The sequence below is a fragment of the Miscanthus floridulus genome, chromosome 18, assembly GCF_019320115.1.
Source record: "Miscanthus floridulus cultivar M001 chromosome 18, ASM1932011v1, whole genome shotgun sequence".
Taxonomy (NCBI): Eukaryota; Viridiplantae; Streptophyta; class Magnoliopsida; order Poales; family Poaceae; genus Miscanthus; species Miscanthus floridulus.
In genome coordinates, this window is record NC_089597.1 from 133,822,662 (window position 1) to 133,841,890 (window position 19,229).

Sequence of the window (19,229 nt, forward strand, 5' to 3'; positions counted from 1 at the left end):
GCATCCGGCTACCTCTGCTCAGCTCAGCTGCTGCCGTGTGCATGGCTTTTCAAACAGTGACAAGCACCGCGACAACCCAACAGCTCCAGATAGCTACCTCGTCGTCGGCCTTCCTCTCGACGTCGTCTTCCTCGTCCTCTCCTCTTCGATATATATATACACGCCGCACAGACACACTTTGGCTTGTCGTCGAGCTCGACCGATCCATCAGTTCCACTTCCATCGTCACGCCCACCGACACCGATCACACAGCTAGCGAAGTCATCAAGACGCACGAACATAGAGACGACGACGGCGATATCAATGGCGCCGACGACGAAGACCGTGCTGCCGGCGGCGAGCTCGGCTAGGCCGCTAGCAGTGGCTTGGCACGTGCGGTCGGCGAGCGTGCCGTGCCACACGCACCCGCTGCTGGCGGACATGGACGACCAGCTCCTGGCGCTGCGGTCGTGGACGTCCAACCCGGGGCCCAAGTTCCCGCTATCACTGGCGCACGTGCGCGCGCTCCTCTGCGTGCTGGACGAGCTGCTGCGCCTCCCGCTGGCGCAGGCCGCTTTGTCCCGCGCCGCCGGCACCGCCGACTCCGATGGACTGCTGGACGGCTTCCTCGTCCTGGCCGACGCCTTCGGCACGTTCCTGGCGGCGCTGGTGTCGCTCCGGCAGCACGCGGCCGAGCTCCGCGCCGCCGTGCGCAGGCGCGACGGCACCAAGCTGGCCTCGGCCGCGCGCGCGCAGCGGCAGGCCGGGAGGGAGCTCGAGCAGCTCGCCGCCGCCGTGGCACGCGAGGCTGCCAAGTGCGCGCGCCCTGCTGTTGCCACCGCCACCGCCGGCGGCGGCATGGGCGGCGGCGCGCACGCGGAGGCCGAGGTCGCGAGGGCGTTCGCCGAGGCCGTAAAGGATACCGCGGCGGCCGCCGCGGCCGTGTTCCTCGAGGTCGGCGCCGTTGCTGACGCCGCGGCGGCGCTGGCGTCGCCGGCCTCGTCTTCGCCCAAGAAGAGCAGGCTGCCGCCGCTGTCCAGGAGCAAGCAGAGGACGGTGGGTGACGGTGAGGCGCGGCGGGAGGGCGCGGCGCTGGAGAAGCTGCAGGAGCTGGAGCAGTGCGTGAGGGAGCGGGAGAGCGAGAGCGAGAGCGAGAGCGAGAGCGAGAAGGTGTTCAGGAGCCTCGTGCAGACCAGGGTTTCCTTGCTCAACATTCACACGCCAACATTTTAGTTACAGCTTGGTGTGAAATGAATTAAGGTTGATGCATCATGCTGCACAGTGCACACGACCTGAACAAAACCAAATAAAGTTGTATGATTATTATTAAGAGGTTAGTATTTTTTAGGCTGCGATCATCAGTGTTCATGCACGAGCCAATGCAAAACGTGCTTGTACTGTACGTGATTACAGCGGTGAGACATTAATAACATTGGGTTCTTTTTTTGGCAAAATAAAGAGTATTGATCAATGCTTACGCAAAATACTCTGTGTTTCATATAGCCACTACACTATTTTACAAAAAGGAATAATCTTTAATTCGGCCTCGCATAAGTTGTGCACTCAGCCAAACAAAAATTGAAATTTCAGCCTTTGACCAACAAAAAAAAACTAAAAATAGACAATATTTTGAGCACAAAGCACAAATTCAAACAACAAAAACCTAAGCATTGAGGCTATTAGAAGGCAACCACCCATGATTGGCAAAAATATTCATGGCCCAACTTCACTTCATAATTGGCCTAACACTCTTATTTTGTAATTGGGTCCAAAAACTTTGAAAAGAATAAATTCTTTTTTTTGTCAAATACAACATCATTTCTACTCAACCAAATAGACCAGCATATTGCACTCACCCCACCCAAATTTGGAGACGCGACTTTATTAGCGCTATTGTTTGCAGGCAATCCCCAAATAAATTAGCTACATTATGTGGCAGTTGTAAGCCAAAAGCGAGACTTGAGGTGCTCTCCAAATGAATATAGAGACATGGTAGTCCAAAATAAATGTTGGATAGTTTCCTTGTTATCGAAACAACAATTTTCGCTAACTTTCCAACGTCTTTTGATTAAATTGTCCTTGATTAAAATAACACATTTATTTAAGAACCAGGTAAAGATCTTAATTAAGTTTTCACATGAATTCATTTGGAGGCATCAAATTTTGATTCATAATTTGGAGGCATCATTGAAAAGACCATTTTTGGTAGCACCCCATTTCAAAGAATCTTGTTGGTCATCAAGTCGTACAAACGCAACTTTCACAACTAGCCCATTCCATTTAGTTGACTTATCTCCCATTAGAGACCTACGAAAGGAGATCAATATTGAGGGGTACAGAACTAAAGACATGTCACACTATAGCATGATTCTTCCTAGTAATGTTATATGAGATGGATATATATGATTTTTGAGGAAAAAGTTAACCAACCATTTATCCTCCCAAAGACGTAAACCACTTGGGCCTGTAAACTTATGCAGGCCAGTCTTTGTGTTTCTCTCTAAACTCTTCAGAAGTTCTAGGGACAGCTCCGTCCTAGGTTAAGCTCCTTAATTAGCAGGAAGCTTATCATGCAAACGACAATTATATATATATTACTCCATCCGTCCCAAAATAAGTGCCGTTCTCGCTTTCTGAGGAGGCAAATGATTTTAACTTTGACCAAATATTTTTTAAAAATATTAATATTTATAATACATAATTAATATTATTAGATAATTTATTGAATCTATTTTTATAATAAGATATAAATGTTGCTAATATTATAGTGATATACTTATTTTGGGGCGCAGGGAGAATATGTCCTGCACCCATTGTTACATCCTGGACTGCGTGCATGCGTGCATATAGAATTGTAGATCAATCTGTGCGTGAGGCTACGCTGCTTCCGCTTCCACAGGCGCATACAAAAATACAGTACAATACGAGTAGTCAAGCATTCATACGGTGTGAAACGTGCGCAAGTCAATTTTCTCCTTCTTGGAGGTAATAAGCTTCCACGAAAAACATCATTCTGTGAGGCATGCCCCCAACCCTAGCCCCTGACTCCTCTGGCCCCTTGCCCGCCGCCACCGCTGGTTGCCTCCCCTCCCTACCTCCTCCTCCTTTTCCCCACCCCCGTGAGCGCGCGCGAGAGCCGCCCCCCCCCATCCGCGTCGAGCTCCCGGCCAACGCCATCGACTACCTCTCTGCCGCCATCAGCTGCCTCCCACAGGCCGCCCACGCCAGATCCCGCCGTCGAGGACGCTGCAGACGGCCTGCCGGGCGGCTGCCTCCACACCAACGCCGGCGCCGTCTCCCGTTCGTGCGCGGCTGGCGAACTCGACCCGCTGCCGGCAGACGGCCACCCTTGGGCTCGCCCACCGCCAGCGGCCAGTCCCTGTCGCCTAGGCTCGCCCGCGCCGCCTTCAACAACGGAAGCCGCCGCGCGGGGCCGTCGTTGGGCCCGCACCCGCCGGATCCGACGCTGGGATGCCTCCACGTGCTCCCTCATGGGCCGCACCGCCGCCGACGTCGGGCGCCGCCGCCGCGGCCGCCACCGAGGCCAGCCCCGCCGGATCCGGCGTTGAGGCGGCTCCGCGGGCTCCATCAACGCCCTCACCGCGGCCGACGGAGGCTGCCTCCCCGCCACCACCGGATGCTGCCCTGGGCACTCACGCTGACGTCGACGCACATGGCGCTCGTGGGCCAGCTGTCCAGCCACTGCCGAGTGAGTCCCCACCGCTGCCTCTAGCCTCGCCGGCGGCAGCGTCGGCGTTGGCCGCCACGGCCGACCCGCATGCGGATCTGATGGCCAGTTGCTCGTACCCGCCTCTGGGCGGCCTCGACGGCGCTGGAAGCTCCTTCACCCTCTCACCCGACACGATGCCTTTCCACCCTGGTTGTTCCTCCGGTGGGTGCACGAAGAGCCGTCGCTGGGTGGACGACGACGGCGAGGAGTCCGACGACGACAACCCTACAACCTACTTTGACGCCGTTCATCGCCCGGCAAAGCCGGTAGATGTGTCCCCGCCTCGCGCCCAAGCTCGTCCAGTCATGACTCGGGGCCATGGCGTCGTGGACACTGGACGGCCGGGACCGGGGCGAAGACAGAGGAGACGCAGCCGACCGTGCCCCCAACTGGTGCACGGCCTGACTGCTCGGCCATTGGATGGTCGTATCCCTGTCCGCCAATGACTTGGTCGCCGCAGAAGGGTCTCTGCCCCCAACGCCGATGGGTGGTGGGAGGTCTTCCCACGGCAGGAGATGCAACCTGCGATTGCCTCGGTTGAGCATCGCCAAAAACAGCTCCCGCAGGCTCAAAGGATCCCCGCAGAGCTTCACGACAGATGTTTTAACTGTCTGTCCTACTCGCACCGTGTCGCAACTTGTCGGTTGCCACGACGTTGCCTACGCTGCCACGCTACCACCACCTCGCCAAGGACTGCAGGCGGCCCTAGTCTACGAAGTCAGCGACGAAGGGTGGCAACCTGCCATGGCACTCTACTCGTGGCGACCCTTCGGCCTCCCAGCCACTCGGCGGTCCGAGCTCGGATGGGGCCGCGCTTGAGGCCATGGGGGGTGCCGATGGCACCTGCCGACGACGACACCGCTGACCCCACCAGCGTAAGCCGGCGGGGGACATTAGCAGGGGTGCGCCTGCCGACAACGCCTCGTCTTCTGGTGCTACACTTTGCTTCCTTGAGCTAGATCCGCTGGCATTGGCGTTGTGTGGGAGCGCAGGACCTCCCGCATGGGTCGTCTCGTTCGACCCGATGTTGGAGGAGCTTACCGCCTCGTTTGTCGTGAGCCGGCCAATGAGAGCAGCAACACCTGAGTGCCTGCCTACTCAGACGGCAGCCCCTCAGGAGGTTGAAGCACCACTGGTGGACACCTGTTCTCCACGCGACGGCTGCTCAGTGGACTACAGACTTATCTCTGATGTTGTCGGTGCAGGGGCCGCCACAGCTCATGCCACCACGGGCGAGACCACCCGGCGTCGCAGATGGCTGCACCACCCCTAGCGACGTGACGCCCATGCCACGTGAAGTTGGCCCGCGTCTCGCTCGGTTCACTGAGGAGGTGCAACTCAAGCGAATGTCGCCTTTGATCGCCAGCCCACCAAGGCAGCAGATGGCAACCACAAGGCAACCCCTACCAAAAAGGAGCAGATGGATTGCCGCTCAGCCGTTGGCGCATATTCCGACCTCCAAGCGGGGCGAGGTGCTCCTCATGCAGAGGATGGACTTTGCACCACCGGCAGCTTCAATTTCATCCGTGTCCAAGCGAGCATACGACGACTTATTTGCAGGGAACTTGACGTCGAGCAAAGTGGAAGCTCTAGACGAGTTGTTCCCGGTGACCAATGCTAGGACTAGTAGAAAACTCTTCTCAGATGACGAAGCAGGGTCGTGCGGCCAGGAGCAGAGACCGTAGGTTTCTGCGCTGCTCTTAGTTCGGTGGTTTACTTTTATATAATATCGAAGTTCGAAACAGTCTGCCATGAAGGTCCAGTCACAACTGTAAGACCTCCTAGGGCGCTCATTAGAAGCATGTCGTGTGTATGGTTAAACTCTTTTTCTTAATTACAATGATACACAAATCTTTCGCGTATTCGAGAAAAAAAACGTGCGCAGTTACAATGACACGCTGTCCAAGTCTCCATGCACCAAGCAACACTGCTATTGCCATATTTTTTAAAATTTTTTTTGAACAAGTGATATGTTTTGCTCTGTTACTCTGTTCGCTCTATGAACCGTGTTGCAGTCTTGCAGTCCTGGCCTGGGACTGGGACATGGGAGGGAGCTAGCAGTTGAAACCTGCACATGGGGTGAGCAAGGAGACACATAGATTTTTTCTTTTAAGACTCAGGAGAGAAATAGCTTTTTTTTTAGCAACAGGAGAGAAATAGCTAACGCAGCCAAAACAAAACAAAGGAGAATACATCTCGGCTTGGCGGCCCAAATTAGTGTATGTTGTATTTGGGCCCTTGGGCCATGACAGGCCCTAACCTCCTCTCAAAAGCCCATTCAATCGTTTGCCAAATTGCGGGCCGGTCAATCGGACATTCCCATTAGCCTACGGCCATCACATATTGGAGAGTGTACGTTCTTTTCTGAAACACTCGTCGCTATGAACGAGCACATCACTTTCCACTCAGAACAATAGCATCATTAAATCAAAAAATAAATCTAGTATCACGTAAAATCGAGGACTTAAATTTGAATGACTAAGTTACACCCCAAGGATCTTAATCAGCTGTCGCTCGAGATTGCTTGTTTAGAGTTAAAGGGAAAAACAAAGATGAAACCATCTTATTAACATAAGATCGGTCACACCCCTAAAGGGCTAGTACGTCTGGATCGCTTGAGGGTCATAGGGGCAGCTCGAGGATCGACATTCACTACTGCGTAAGGACTTTGTAGGGGTGGCTCCAAACCATTTCTACATGTGATTAGGCCAGCCGCTCCTGTGGCCCCGTCTCTACAAATCGACGATTTGTATAGACGGTTCGTCAGCTGTCCCTACAAATCGGTTTGCAGGGACGGCTGATTATTTGTAGGGACGGCTGGCCGTTTTTCAAAAGTTACAAATTTGGGTAAAAAAAAAGCAAAAAACACGCGCTTCGTGGCCGCATGGTTCAAAACCACGACCTCAGCCTCACGCATTCTCTCCTCTAAGCACTACAACTCACACTAAATTGTGTTCATATTAGATAGTCCTTCCGCTATATTATGCTCAAACGAATTTAAAACAAGTGTTAGGGACTCTAGACGAATTCAAATGGAAAAGTGGTCAACTGCAAATTTGTATAACTTTTTGATATCTACAACTTTCATTTTTGTTGTTTCTTCATCCGAGATTGTTTGAAAATTTTTAATTTCAAATGTTATAAATGTAGACGTAATTATCCTCAACTAGATGATTTCAAATAAAAAAATTATCAACTACAAAGTTGTATAACTTTTCGAGATCTACAACTTTCGTTGTTCCTCCTTTCAAGGTCGTTTGAAAAAATTGAATTTCAAATACAAGAAATTCAAACGTAGTTTTTCTTGACAAGATGATTTTAAATTAAAAAGTTGTCAACTACAAAGTTCTATAACTTTTCGAAATCTATAACTTTTGTTTTGGTTTTTTCTCCATCCGAGGTTGTTCGAAAAATTCAAATTTTAAAATTAAGAAATTCAAACATAGTTTTCCTTGACAAGATGATTTCAAATAAAAAAGTTATCAACTACAAGGTCTATAACTTTTTGAGATCTACAACTTTTGTGTTTGGTTGTTTCTCCATCCGAAGTCGTTTGAAAAATTCAAATTTTAGTACTTAATTTTTACGGATCGGCGTCCATTCGTAGGTGGCGGCTGGATCTAGAGCCGCCCTTACAAATAAAGCCATTTGTAGGGGCGGCCGATAACACCCGCAGTCCCTACAAATAGATTTGTAGGGGCGGCTCATGTAGGGAACCATTCGTGGGGCAATTTTAGATTGAGCCGCTCCTAAAAAAGAGGCGTAGCTATAAATCCTTTTTGTAGTAGTGTCACAAGAGGGCCATGCAACCTTAGAACGTTTCACCAATTCTTTATGGTTGGACCAAAAATATTAATAGGGCATACAAAAGAAAGAGAAAAAAACAATTACTTGATAAATCGGATGAGTTAGACAAAAAGTCCAAATTGTTACAGCTTGATGATGAAGAACTAAATCTAAGTATATGTTAAACGAAAGGTTAGCCCAACTTACTAGTGCAGACCAGGGTTTCCTTGCTCAACATTCTTTTTTTTTTCGCGACCGTGATTTGGCACATATTTCATTTAAGAGGGAGTAGAAAGTTTGTTACAGGACACTCGCCTAGCTGCAGGATCGGTAACGAGGATTACCTGCCTGTTGCCGTTAGCAGTTACTCCATCCGGTTTTATGTAAGGCTGTCTTAAGTCAAATATTTTAAACTTTAACTACAAATAAATTTTCTTGGGTTAGTTTGAAAACATGAAAGTGATGTAAGTAAATTTCTCTTGAAATGTAGTTTCATAAAAGTATATATTGACTATATATGTTATAAATATTTTATAGCAAAAAGTAACGGTCAAAGTTGTTTTTACCGTGTCGCTGTAAAAAACGACATCCTTTAAAAACCGGAGGAAGTAATCTTTAGGGCAATATTACATACAACAATTTTGCCACCAACATGCATGCTCAAGCTAAAGCAGCAGAAGCAACGACACTAGCTTCCTGTAACGGGCATCCTAGCGTCCGGACGTCCGGCGCGAGCGCTGTGTCCAAATGCCACTCCCCTTCCCAAACCGCCCGACCCCCGCAGAAACGAATCCCAAGGCACTCGCCCCTCGCATAATGGAATGGAATGGAACAGAATCTGGACGTCGCTCCCCTCCCCAACGCACCCCGTTCCCCCACCGCGCCCCTGTCCCAAATAGCATGAAACACTTCAAGTGCAACATCGCAAACATATGAAAAAACTATGTAGTGCAACATCGGAATATAAATACTGCAACATCGCAAAAATATGTAGTGCAACATCGAAAAACATGTACTGCAACGTTGGAAAAATATATACTGCAACAACGAAAATTATGTACTGCAACATAAAAAAATATGTACTGCAACATCGCAAAAATAAGCAGTGCAACATCGAAAAAACATGTACTGTAACATCGAAATAATATGTACTGCAACATCGAAAATTATGTGCTACAACATCGAAAATTATGTAATGCAACATCGAAAATAGTAGTATTGCAACGTCGCAAAAGCATCTGTTGCAACGACCCAAAAATTCCATTGCAACATTCGAAAATCATATGTTGCAACATAAAAAAAAACCCATTGCAACACAGGAGAAACAGCAAAAAAAAGCGTACAAAACAGACCCTGACCCATCACCTTCGAGCTTGCCGAAGGGAGGAGGGAATAGGACCCAGAGCTCGCTAGGACCCTAGCCACCGCCGCGTCCCTTAGATCCAAAGGAGGAGGAGGAGGAGGAGGGCTCAGATCCAGAGAAGAACCGACCTACCTCGTCGGAGCCGCCGCGGCCGTCCTCGTCTCCGGGCGGGGGAGGGAGGGAGCGTGGGCGGGCATGACGGTAGGCAGCTGGCGCGCGGGCACGGTGTTTGTCCCGGGGGGGCGCAAGCAAGCCCGAAGAAGCGGCGCGGCGGTGCGGCAGCGAGTGGGTGCAGGGGAAAGTGCAGGCGGAGTGGGCGCGGGGGAGCGGAGGGTCACAGGCGCGGGGGAGAGTGCGGGCGGAGTGGGCGCAAGGGAGCGGAGGGACCGGACGGGGTCACGGGATCGGAATAGAATAGGATGCGTCCGGCGCGCGAGTCGAGGACGGACGTCCTAATAATAGAATCGTTATTATCGTTCCTGTAACCAGCTTGCGACCAGTGCCCCGCATCCTCTATGATCTTCGACAACAGCTCCAAAGGTTGCGTGCTCAGTCCCCCAAAAGTTCTTGCATTGCTTCTTTCCAAATCGACCAGCCGATGAGGAAGAACAGTGAATCAAAGCCCCGGTCTAAGCTGCCTTGGGTACCGCTTTCCTCTCTCGAATCCACCGAGAAAAGAAGATGTGTTCCTCGCGCGGCGTGATGACGTCCTTGCTCAACATTCACACACCAATGTTTTAGTTACAGCTTGGTTTGAAAGTTGTTGACTTGTTTCATGCATACGACCTGAACAAAACCAAATAAAGTTGTATAACTATTATTAAGAGGATATTGTTTTTAGTCTGCGACCATCAATGTTCAGCAAGAGCCAATGCAATACATGCTTGTGTATTGGTCCATGCTTATGCAAAATATTTTGTCTTGCATATACTACTCCTGTTCCAAAATAGAAACCGTTTTAATTTTATCATAAGCTTAAGTTTTATAGAAGATACACCAGCACCTAGAGTATCAAATTAGTTTAATGTTAAATCCACCATGAAGGATCGTTAGATCCATGTAGGCTGTAGAAAACGAATGGAAAACAACCCTCCCTGCTCCCTGGTTTCACGGAAGGGCGTCCGACGCTCCGGACGCGTCTTTTCTGGGCCTGCAGGCAGCGCAGTCGCCTCCACCGTAGGGGACCACACCCGCCAGCCGTGTCATCGGGAACCGCGCAACCGCCCGCCTGCTGGCATCTCCCTCCCCTCGCGCCACTCCGTGGCATCGAGCTTCGCGTCAACAAGCCTCCATTCGTCCAAACAACAAGTAGATGCTACGTTAAAAGCGCATGTTGAAAGAGTATATTTCAAGTGTTTCAGATGTTTCAGAGGTATATTGCAAGTGTTGTATATCGATGTTACAAAAGTAGATTGAGATGTTGCACATATTGTAATGGCTATACACGTATGTTTTAAGTGTATGTTCCAAATGTTTTAACTGTTACAGACATATATTGCAAGTATTTTATCTGGATGTTGTAAAAGTAGATCTGGATGTTGCATATACATGCATGTTGCAAGCATATGTTTCAAGTGTTTTAGGTGTTTCACACATATGTTACAAGTGTTTATCTGCATGTTGCATATGTTTGTAATGGTTTTCAAGTGTTTTAAGTCGTTTTGTTTTGAGTATTTCATCTGTCTTCTTTTGTATGTTGCAACTGTTATATCTGGATGTTTCAAAAGTAGATCGGGTGTTGCACATGGGATGCGCGTGGGTAGCGGCTGATGGCGTGGGCGACGTCTAGAACAGCGCGGGCCCGCTGCTAGGGCAGTAGCTCGCGAGCCCGACACGCTAGGGTGCTCACTCGCTCGTTGTGCGGGCATCGTCCGGACGCTAGCGCCCCGGATCGGACATCCGGGCGCTAGCAAGTCCCTGGTTGCCCACAGCCAGTTAAGTACATGTACATACATGACTCGCCAACGAACTAGCTAACTACCCTTGCTACACTTCAGGAGAACCATGGAACATGGACGACGTGCTAGCCAGTTTCTCGCTAACACAGCCAGTGCAGAGTTCATGTGCAAGACAAGGATCAAAAAAGAGTTCATGTGCAAGATAGAGCAGAACAGAGTAAGATTGAGGGCAAAACAAACCACTCATTTGGAAGTCAAAATGACCAAACTTTCAAGTTTCAACTTGTGCTTCAGCTTGATTTCCTCTATGCTGTTCCAGGTACTTAAGTAAAAAATGTGCAACAATTTTACCACAAAGAAAATTAACAAACTTGTGCTTCAGCTTGATTTCATCGACTTCACACAGAGCTTCAGGAGGTCAGTCGTTGGAAGCAACAACATTTTGTTCCAACTCTGAAACAAAGCAGTGAACACAAACGTAACCAGGACTAACAATGCTACACATATGGATACTTCTCTTAGATTTTATTAGACTTTAATAAACATCATTTTAAGTTAATGCAGCACTTGGAGAAAAATAAAAGTTGAGAGTGAACAATTCATGAGGCTTGAAAGAGCATATAAACATCATTTGGTGCTGTCACTGATGCTGGTACAAGCTTACAACGCAGAAAGAGAGATAGCTCTATGCTGTTCCATATTTATTTTAGAAAGGGAGATAAATAAATATATATACTCAAATAGACCTGGTTTAATCCTGGTTGATTATACACGTGTGCTTTGTTCACTTACTGATATGGCGTTGCCGCCGTGGAGTACGCAGGGGAGAATGGAGAATGAGCCGTGACTGGGAATTGGAGCGGAGAGGGTAGCGAGGCAATGGCGCGGTGGAGATATCGCCGGCGGCAGCGGCAGAACCGCGCGCAGCCACCGTCGAAGAGGAACCCCACCCGCCTGGGAGGTTCTATTCTTCTTCGATGCCTTGATTACATTCCTAAGTGCAACCTTTATAGTCCAGGTGCATTGTCTAACAAACTCTAGTTGAGATCCTAAAAATCCTCCCTAATTATTCCCTAATTACTCCTTATTTCCTAATATGGTGGCTTAGCCACTGCTGGCCGTGGCCCTCCTCATCCTGCGCCTATATTGGCGTCCTATGAAGGAGTCCACAAAATTTCCCTCCTCCCCAACAAACAGCTCGTCCGCGAGCTGAAACACCGGGTAGCGTTCCTTGAAATCAGCAATCGGCTCCCAAGTGGCATCAGCAGGGGAACAACCGGCCCACTGCACCAACAGCTCCCAGTGTCCTCGGTTCAGACGAGCCCGAACCACCTGAGAAGGAGTAGGCACCACACGCCCACGAAGAATGGCCGGTAATGGCATGATTGAAGCAGGCGGATCACCTTCATACTTCTTTAGCAAGGCAACGTGAAAGACATCATGTATGCGAGCCTTTGGAGGGAGCTGCAGACGATAAGCGACCATGCCAAGCCTCTCGATAACTTGATAAGGGCCAAAGTAGCGTGGCCCAAGCTTTGAGGGGGAGGCAGCCGTGATGCCCACCGCTGTGCGCTGCTGCAAGCGTAGCAGCACCCAGTCACCAACAGCAAACTCCACATGGCGACGTTTCTGGTTCTGGTGCTCCCGCATGGTGTCCTGAGCCAAGATGAGACGCTCACGAATCTCAGCCAGGAAGATATCATGGTCGTGGAGCTGGCGATCAACAGCAGCCACACGGACCGCACCTGGCGTGTAAGACATCAGCGCCGGAGGCGGTCTGCCATAGACGACCTCAAACGGTGTAGTCCGAAGGGCAGATTGGTATGAAGTGTTGAAGCAAAATTCTACCCAAGGAAGCCACTGCAGCCACGAACGGGGCCGATCACCAGCGAGGCACCGCAGATACATGACAATGATGCAGTTATTCACCTCAGATTGACCATCCGTCTGAGGATGGAAGGCCGAGCTGCGCAGAAGCTTCACCCCAGCCAGCTTGAACAATCCTTCCCAGAAGTGGCTGGTGAAGACCGTGTCACGATCACTAACAATCGAACACGGAAAGCCATGGAGTCGGACAATGTTATCGAAGAACGCCCGGGCCACGGACTGTGCGGAGTAGGGGTGGCTCAAGGCCACAAAATGAGCCATCTTGGAGAAGCGGTCAACGACGGTCAAGATGACCGACTTCCCGCCGACTCGTGGAAATCCTTCCACAAAATCCATGGTGATGTCACTCCAGATATGGGTCGGCACAGGCAAGGGCTGAAGGAGGCCTGCCGGGTGGAGATGTTCCGTCTTGTTCCGCTAACAGACAATGCAGCCACGTACAAAGTCCCGGACAAGGTGGTGTAGGCGGCTGTTGTAGAACGAAGCTCGCAGCCGGTGAAGAGTCTTTTGGGCACCCTCATGACCGGCCTCATGAGCATCCTGGAGCAGCTGTGGCCACAAGCTGGAGTCCTCCGGGACGAAGACACGGCTGTTGTAGAGCAGCAGGTCGTCAACAAGCTGCCACCCTGGAGGAGCCGTGCCCGCAGTAAGCTGACTGTACAGCTCCTGAGCCGCTGCATCCTCGTGTAGCTCAGCGTGTAGGGTATCATAGTCGGTGAAGAGGGGCCCGGATAGGGCCAAGAGTGCAGCCTCCGCATCACGGCGAGATAGCGTGTCAGCGACGGTGTTGAACTTGCCAACTTGGTACTCAACTGTGAGGTCGTAGCCGAACAACTTGGAGACCCACGTGTGCTGTGGAATGGTCGTCAGGCGCTGGTCGAGGAGGAACTTGAGACTCCAGTGGTCGGTTCGGATGGTGAACGCACGACCCCAGAGGTAAGGCCGCCAATGCCGGACAGCCTTGACTAGCCCAATCAGCTCACGTTCATATGCTGGGAGCTTGGCATGGTGAGGAGCGACCGGTCGGTTGAAGAAGGCGATGGCGCCGTTGCCTTGGTGCAGCACTGCGCCAAACCCAGCGCCGGACACATCACAATCGACGACGAAACGCTTGGTGAAGTCCGGCAGCTGAAGCAACGGCACGGTGACTAGTGCCGCCTTGAGAGCGACGAAGGCAGCTTCCGCGTTGGCCAACCAAGTGAAGGCCTCTCGTTTGAGGAGGGCAGTGAGAGGTGCTGCCACGCCGTCGTACCCAGCGATGAATTTCTGGTAATACCCAGTGAGGCCGAGGAACCCTCGCAGGGCACGTGCGGTCCGCGGGCGCGGCCAAGCTTCCACTGCTGCGACCTTCCCAGCGTCCATGGTGACGCCCTCGGTGGAGATGATGTGGCCGAGGTAGGCCACGGACGGTTCGCCGAAGTTGCACTTGGAGCGATTGGCGAAGAGATGATGATCACGCATGATCTGCAACACTGCTTTAACATGCTGTAAATGTTCAGCCCACGAGGGGCTATAGACTAGGATATCATCAAAAAAACCAAAACAAAGCGGCGGATGAATGGCTTCAGCACATCGTTCATGAGCGCCTGAAAAGTCACCGGCGCATTAGTGAGGCCGAAGGGCATGACGAGGAACTTGAAGTGCCCCCGGTGCGTCCGGAAGGCGGTCTTGGCGACGTCATCCGGGTGCATGCGCACCTGATGGTACCCGCTGCGCAAATCAATCTTGGTGAAGAAGCGGGCACCCCTTAGCTCGTCCAGGAGTTCGTCCACCACGAGAATCGGAAACTTGTCCTTGACGGTGGCATCGTTGAGAGCGCGGTAGTCGACGCAAAAGCGCCAACTGTCATCCTGCTTGCGGACCAGGAGCACCGGGGAGGAAAATGGTGAAGTCGACTCCCGGATGATCCCTTGGCCGAGCATGTCCTCGCACTGCCGTTCGATCTCGTCTTCGAGGAGCTGTGGGTACCGATACGGGCGCACCGCCACCGGTGGAGAGTTCGGCAGGAGGTGGATCCTGTGGTCGTGGCGGCATGGTGGTGGTAAACCCCGGGGCTCCTCAAAGATGTTGCCGTATGACTGTAGGAGCTCCTCCAACACAGCACGGGAATCGGTGATAGCGCGAGCCGCCAATCCCCTGCTGTTGACACCGGTCTAGTGGTGAGAGCGGCCGTTGTACCAGAACGACATCACCAGGGCGCCGAAGTCCCAGACGATCGGCCCCAGCTTTCGGAGCCATTGGACGCCAAGGACCAAGTCAAAGCCGCCCAAGTCGAGCGTGAAGCAGTCGATGGAGAAGGCCTCGCCACCAATGGTAACTGGTGTAGCGAGACAGACGCCCGAGCTGCGCACCTGGTCGCCATTGGCCACCATGACGTTGAGGCTGGCGCGTGGGGTGACGGTAAGCCCCAGGCGTTGTGCCAGCATAGAGTGGATGAATGTGTGCGTGGAACCAGTGTCCACCAGCGCTCGTAGGTGGACACCACCGCCCGTGACCTGCAGCAACATGGAGTCAGCGGAGTTGAGGCCGGTGAGCGCGTGGAGAGAGATCTCCACGTCATTGATCTCGCTGAGGGGGTCGTCCTCGCTGTCCGCCAAGTCCATGAGGAAGACGCCCTTGGCGGCGCACTTGTGCTCCTTGCTGTACGGTTCCGGGCAAAAATAGCATTGCCCATTCTGGCATTTTTCCTGCATCTCTGCCGGCGTGAGGCGATGAAAGCGCGGCCGCGGCCCTTCCGATACTGTGGCGCCAGACGTAGCCGGGCCGGCTGATGCAATGGCGCGGCGACCCGAGCCTTTAGGCGCCGCAGAGCTGTTGACAACAGAGGTCTCCGCCCGGCGCTGCTCAAATGCCCGCGCGAGGCTCATGGACTTCTGAAGATTGGCCGGGTACAGCATCACGACGTCGTGGGCCAATGGCTGCCCCAACCCGCCCGTGTAGAGGTTGATCACCGTCCGCGTGGCGAGGTTGTCACAGCGCGAGAGCAGGGCCAAGAAGCGCCGCGAGTAGTCCTCCACGGTGCTTGTGCGGACCAAGGCCTTGATCTCAGCGATGGAGTTGGTGCGGATCGGCGGCCCAAAGCGGAGGTTGACGAAGTCGACAAAGTGCGGCCATGAGACCATACCGAAGTCACGTTGCATCTGGTAGTACCAGTCAGCCGCGGTGCCGTCGAGGTACAGGGACGCCATCCACACCTTCTTATCTTCTGGGACACGATGGCCGCGGAAGAAATTGTCGCACTTGTTGAGCCAAGTTAATGGATCTGACTCGCCGTCGAAGTTGGGGAAGGGAATCTTGGGTGGTCTGTGTGGCTCGCGTGGGCGATCGAGGGTCCAGCCACCACCGTAGGCGAAGCCGCGGCCGTGGTCGCGGAAGCTGCGCCCGTACTCGTGGCCAGCACCGTCAAACCTGCGGCCCGGGCGGTCTTCGTAGCCGCGCTCGTCGAAGTCGCGGACGCGGTAGTCGTCATAGCCGCGCCCGCGGTCGTCGTAGCCGCGACCGTAGAAGTCTCGATTCGATGCGCGCGAGTCGAAGCCGCGGTCCATCCACTCCCGCTCGTGAAGGGCGCGCTCACGAAAGGCGGCCCAGGCGCGGTCACACTTGGGGTCGGGCGGGTCGGCGTCCGCGTCGTCGCGATAGGTGGCGTCGTCGGCGCCGTAGTCGTCTTCCCCGCCCGCGCCCTTTCCGGCGTCGGGTTTGCCAGTCTCCACACGAGCGAGGCGGGAGGCGTGGGAGTTCAGGCGGTTGTTGATGGTGGTGATTTGAGCCAAAATCCGATCGAGCTTCGCGTCCATGGCCGCAGGATCAGGCACGGTGCCGGACATTGGTGTCGATGCACCGGGAAGGGTCTCTGATACCAAATTGATATGGCGTTGCCGCCGTGGAGTACGCAGGGGAGAATGGAGGAGCTGTGACTGGGAATTGGAGCGGAGAGGGTAGCAAGGCAATGGCGCGGTGGAGATATCGCCGGCGGCAGCGGCAGAACCGCACGCAGCCACCGTCGAAGAGGAACCCCACCCGCCTGGGAGGTTCTATTCTTCTTCGATGCCTTGATTACATTCCTAAGTGCAACATTTATAGTCCAGGTGCATTGTCTAACAAACTCTAGTTGAGATCCTAAAAATCCTCCCTAATTATTCCCTAATTACTCCTTATTTCCTAATATGGTGGCTTAGCCACTGCTGGTCGTGGCCCTCCTCATCCTGCGCCTATATTGGCGTCCTATGAAGGAGTCCACAACACTTACATCTTCAGAAGTCAAGTCATCTGAAGCGACACAATTTCTTTCCAACACACCAACATAGATGAATACCTACAGTGACTTGTCATTGGCGGTGTATTCTGTTGATCATCCTTCGAATAGGTCTTGCAACATCTCTTGTAGCTCTTGGGGAGCAAGTCTTGGCGTTGTAATATTGTTCTCCTCTATGTAATTTGTGTAGGCTGGAATGATTTGCTCAATGATAGCTGTTCGCAGATTTTTCCGAACCTCAGGATCTGGGACCTTCCACTGCTTTTGAGTGATGTAAGTCTTTTGAAACTCAGACTCGAACCTAGTCAGGGGAGTAGTTTTTCCCAAGAAACGAGTAGTAGGATTGAACAAGCATAACAACACTGGAGCCCAAGAGACTTGTACATAGCTCTGCATGTAGCCATCGACTTTGGTAAAAAGGGATTCGGAATAAAGTTGGAGAGAAGACCACCCTGGTTCAACAAACCGAAAACATTTGTGTAATCGGTGTGAGTTGTTGAGCAAGAATAAGAACATAAGGCCTTGATCGGGAAATGATTCTGACAGGCTGGCAAGCTTTTCTTGTAGACGTGACGCCATACTGATGATCATGCTGTCAGAATGTGTTTGGTTTCCAATACGAGTTTGATACACTTTACCACGGTTATCTGCTTCAGATATACTTAGATCCAATGACAATTTATTATCCATCAGGAAGCTGATGTGTCTTATCACGGACAGAGTGACCTTGTGAATGTCCGATGATCCTTGTTGTAGAGTTTGAGTAGCTGACGAGTCTTGAATCCACTTGAGGAGATGTGTGGTTCAATGTGAGACGTAAGGCGTCAAGCGCCTTCTCCTTCTTTGTTGACAAGAGGCGGAATATCTCATCCAGTATCCTTTCAACTTCTCGTGGGGGACTGGAAACGAATAACACGTCGATCACGTGTAAGGCCTTGGAAAGAACACCGTGCATACCCAGCAGTGTAGATTTAACGATTTATATATTTCTGGTATCCCATAAACATCACAATGATCCAGAGCAACTAGGACATCGACAAAGGCGAGCATTTTCAACATGGCCACTTGGGTAAATCTTGCAAACTGGATTTGATCTGGAATACTAGCACGATCATCCCTCATGAGATCATTGGTAAGGAATAGCTTGCTCTTCACTCTGCAATATCTTGGTCGTCACCCTCATCAGTAAGAAGAATTGATTAGGAACAGCTTGTTCCTCATCATCACCAGTGTGTGAGCATGGATCGGGAAGGGGCAGTGTCGACATGAAGCGGATGGTTTCCACAATTTCGTCGAAAGCGTGGACCCGCCTCGGAGTAAAGATGACGATCCAGCTCCAAGTCAAATTACGATAAGATACCTCGAGTTCCAGTGCAGATACAGCATCATCGGGAAGGTCGAGAACCCAGGCGACGCTCAGCTCCGTGAACCACCTCTTCAGGTTGAGGTTCAGGGCACTCGTCGCGCCGCCGTTGACCAGCTCTATGACGCGTTTCATCTTCTCCTCCTTGGTCTTTTGCCCCCATGACAGGTGCTCGTAGCCGTGGATCTTGATGAGCTCCAAGCCCGTGGAGAGAGAGGAGCGAGAGGCGCCAGATGTGTGGGCAGTTGAGACTATGGTACCTGATCTGGAGCTGCTGCTAACGGCGGTGTAGGAACCGGCGGAGCCGATCTGCTCGTGGCGTTCGTAGGTCCACCATGAAGAAGAAGGCCCGGGGCCGCCATCCCTGCGCGTGGCCGTGGCCTCCATGCTAAAGCTTAAGCTAGCTCCGATCCCCTAGCAACTGACGAAGAGGCCGCTGGGATCGGAGGCAGCAACTTGCAAGACGCGTTCAACACAGCTCCAATGTTTTTATTTTATTTTATTTACCTGGGTGATGACAAATCATCAGCGACAATTACAAAGACACTGTCCGGAGCGGCGGAGCATTACACGTGACTAATATATTGCCGGTACTAATGCTACAACGACATCTAGGAAACATATTAAACAATCATAGTGGACATACACAACGCGACTTGTGGATATATAAAGAAATGTCCATGCTAACGCTACTCACAAATCAAATAACAAAAACATTTGTAAGAAAATATGTTTGCTAATCAACAAGAAATTTGTTTGCTGTGTTTGCTAATCAACAAGAAATTCGTTTGCCAATTGACAAGATCTAAACTTGGTAAGAAAATATTTCTTTTCACATGTTTGGCATCATATTTTCTTCTCTCTTTTTTTCTTTTGGATTAACAAAAATGATAAGCTGGCTACACACATGCATACCTTTAAAGCAAGGTTAAATCCACCATTGTCTTCAAGCTCAAAATACAACCGAAAAG

The 19,229-nt window shown here is 51.6% G+C and overlaps 3 protein-coding genes and 1 pseudogene across 3 annotated transcripts; 2 read left to right on the forward strand and 2 right to left on the reverse strand.

Annotated features, from left to right (window-relative positions):
- The first annotated feature begins 260 nt into the window (after positions 1-260).
- Positions 261-1,212, forward strand: LOC136520168 (uncharacterized). The gene has a single exon (XM_066513600.1). The coding sequence runs from the start codon at positions 304-306 to the stop codon at positions 1,210-1,212; it is 909 nt and encodes a 302-aa protein (XP_066369697.1). The 5' UTR covers positions 261-303.
- Positions 1,213-3,450: 2,238 nt separating this feature from the next.
- Positions 3,451-5,394, forward strand: LOC136524737 (uncharacterized). Its single transcript, XM_066517995.1, has 2 exons — positions 3,451-3,975; positions 4,915-5,394. The coding sequence occupies exons 1-2, from the start codon at positions 3,451-3,453 to the stop codon at positions 5,392-5,394; spliced, it is 1,005 nt and encodes a 334-aa protein (XP_066374092.1).
- Positions 5,395-13,060: 7,666 nt separating this feature from the next.
- Positions 13,061-16,467, reverse strand: LOC136524738 (uncharacterized). Its single transcript, XM_066517996.1, has 3 exons — positions 14,836-16,467; positions 14,182-14,721; positions 13,061-14,128 (listed from the first exon to the last, which is right to left on the reverse strand). Exons 1-3 carry the CDS (start codon positions 16,465-16,467, stop codon positions 13,061-13,063), a joined length of 3,240 nt encoding a protein of 1,079 aa, XP_066374093.1.
- A 524-nt stretch (positions 16,468-16,991) lies between these two features.
- Positions 16,992-18,645, reverse strand: LOC136522753 (exocyst complex component EXO70A1-like; annotated as a pseudogene).
- Positions 18,646-19,229: the final 584 nt, after the last annotated feature.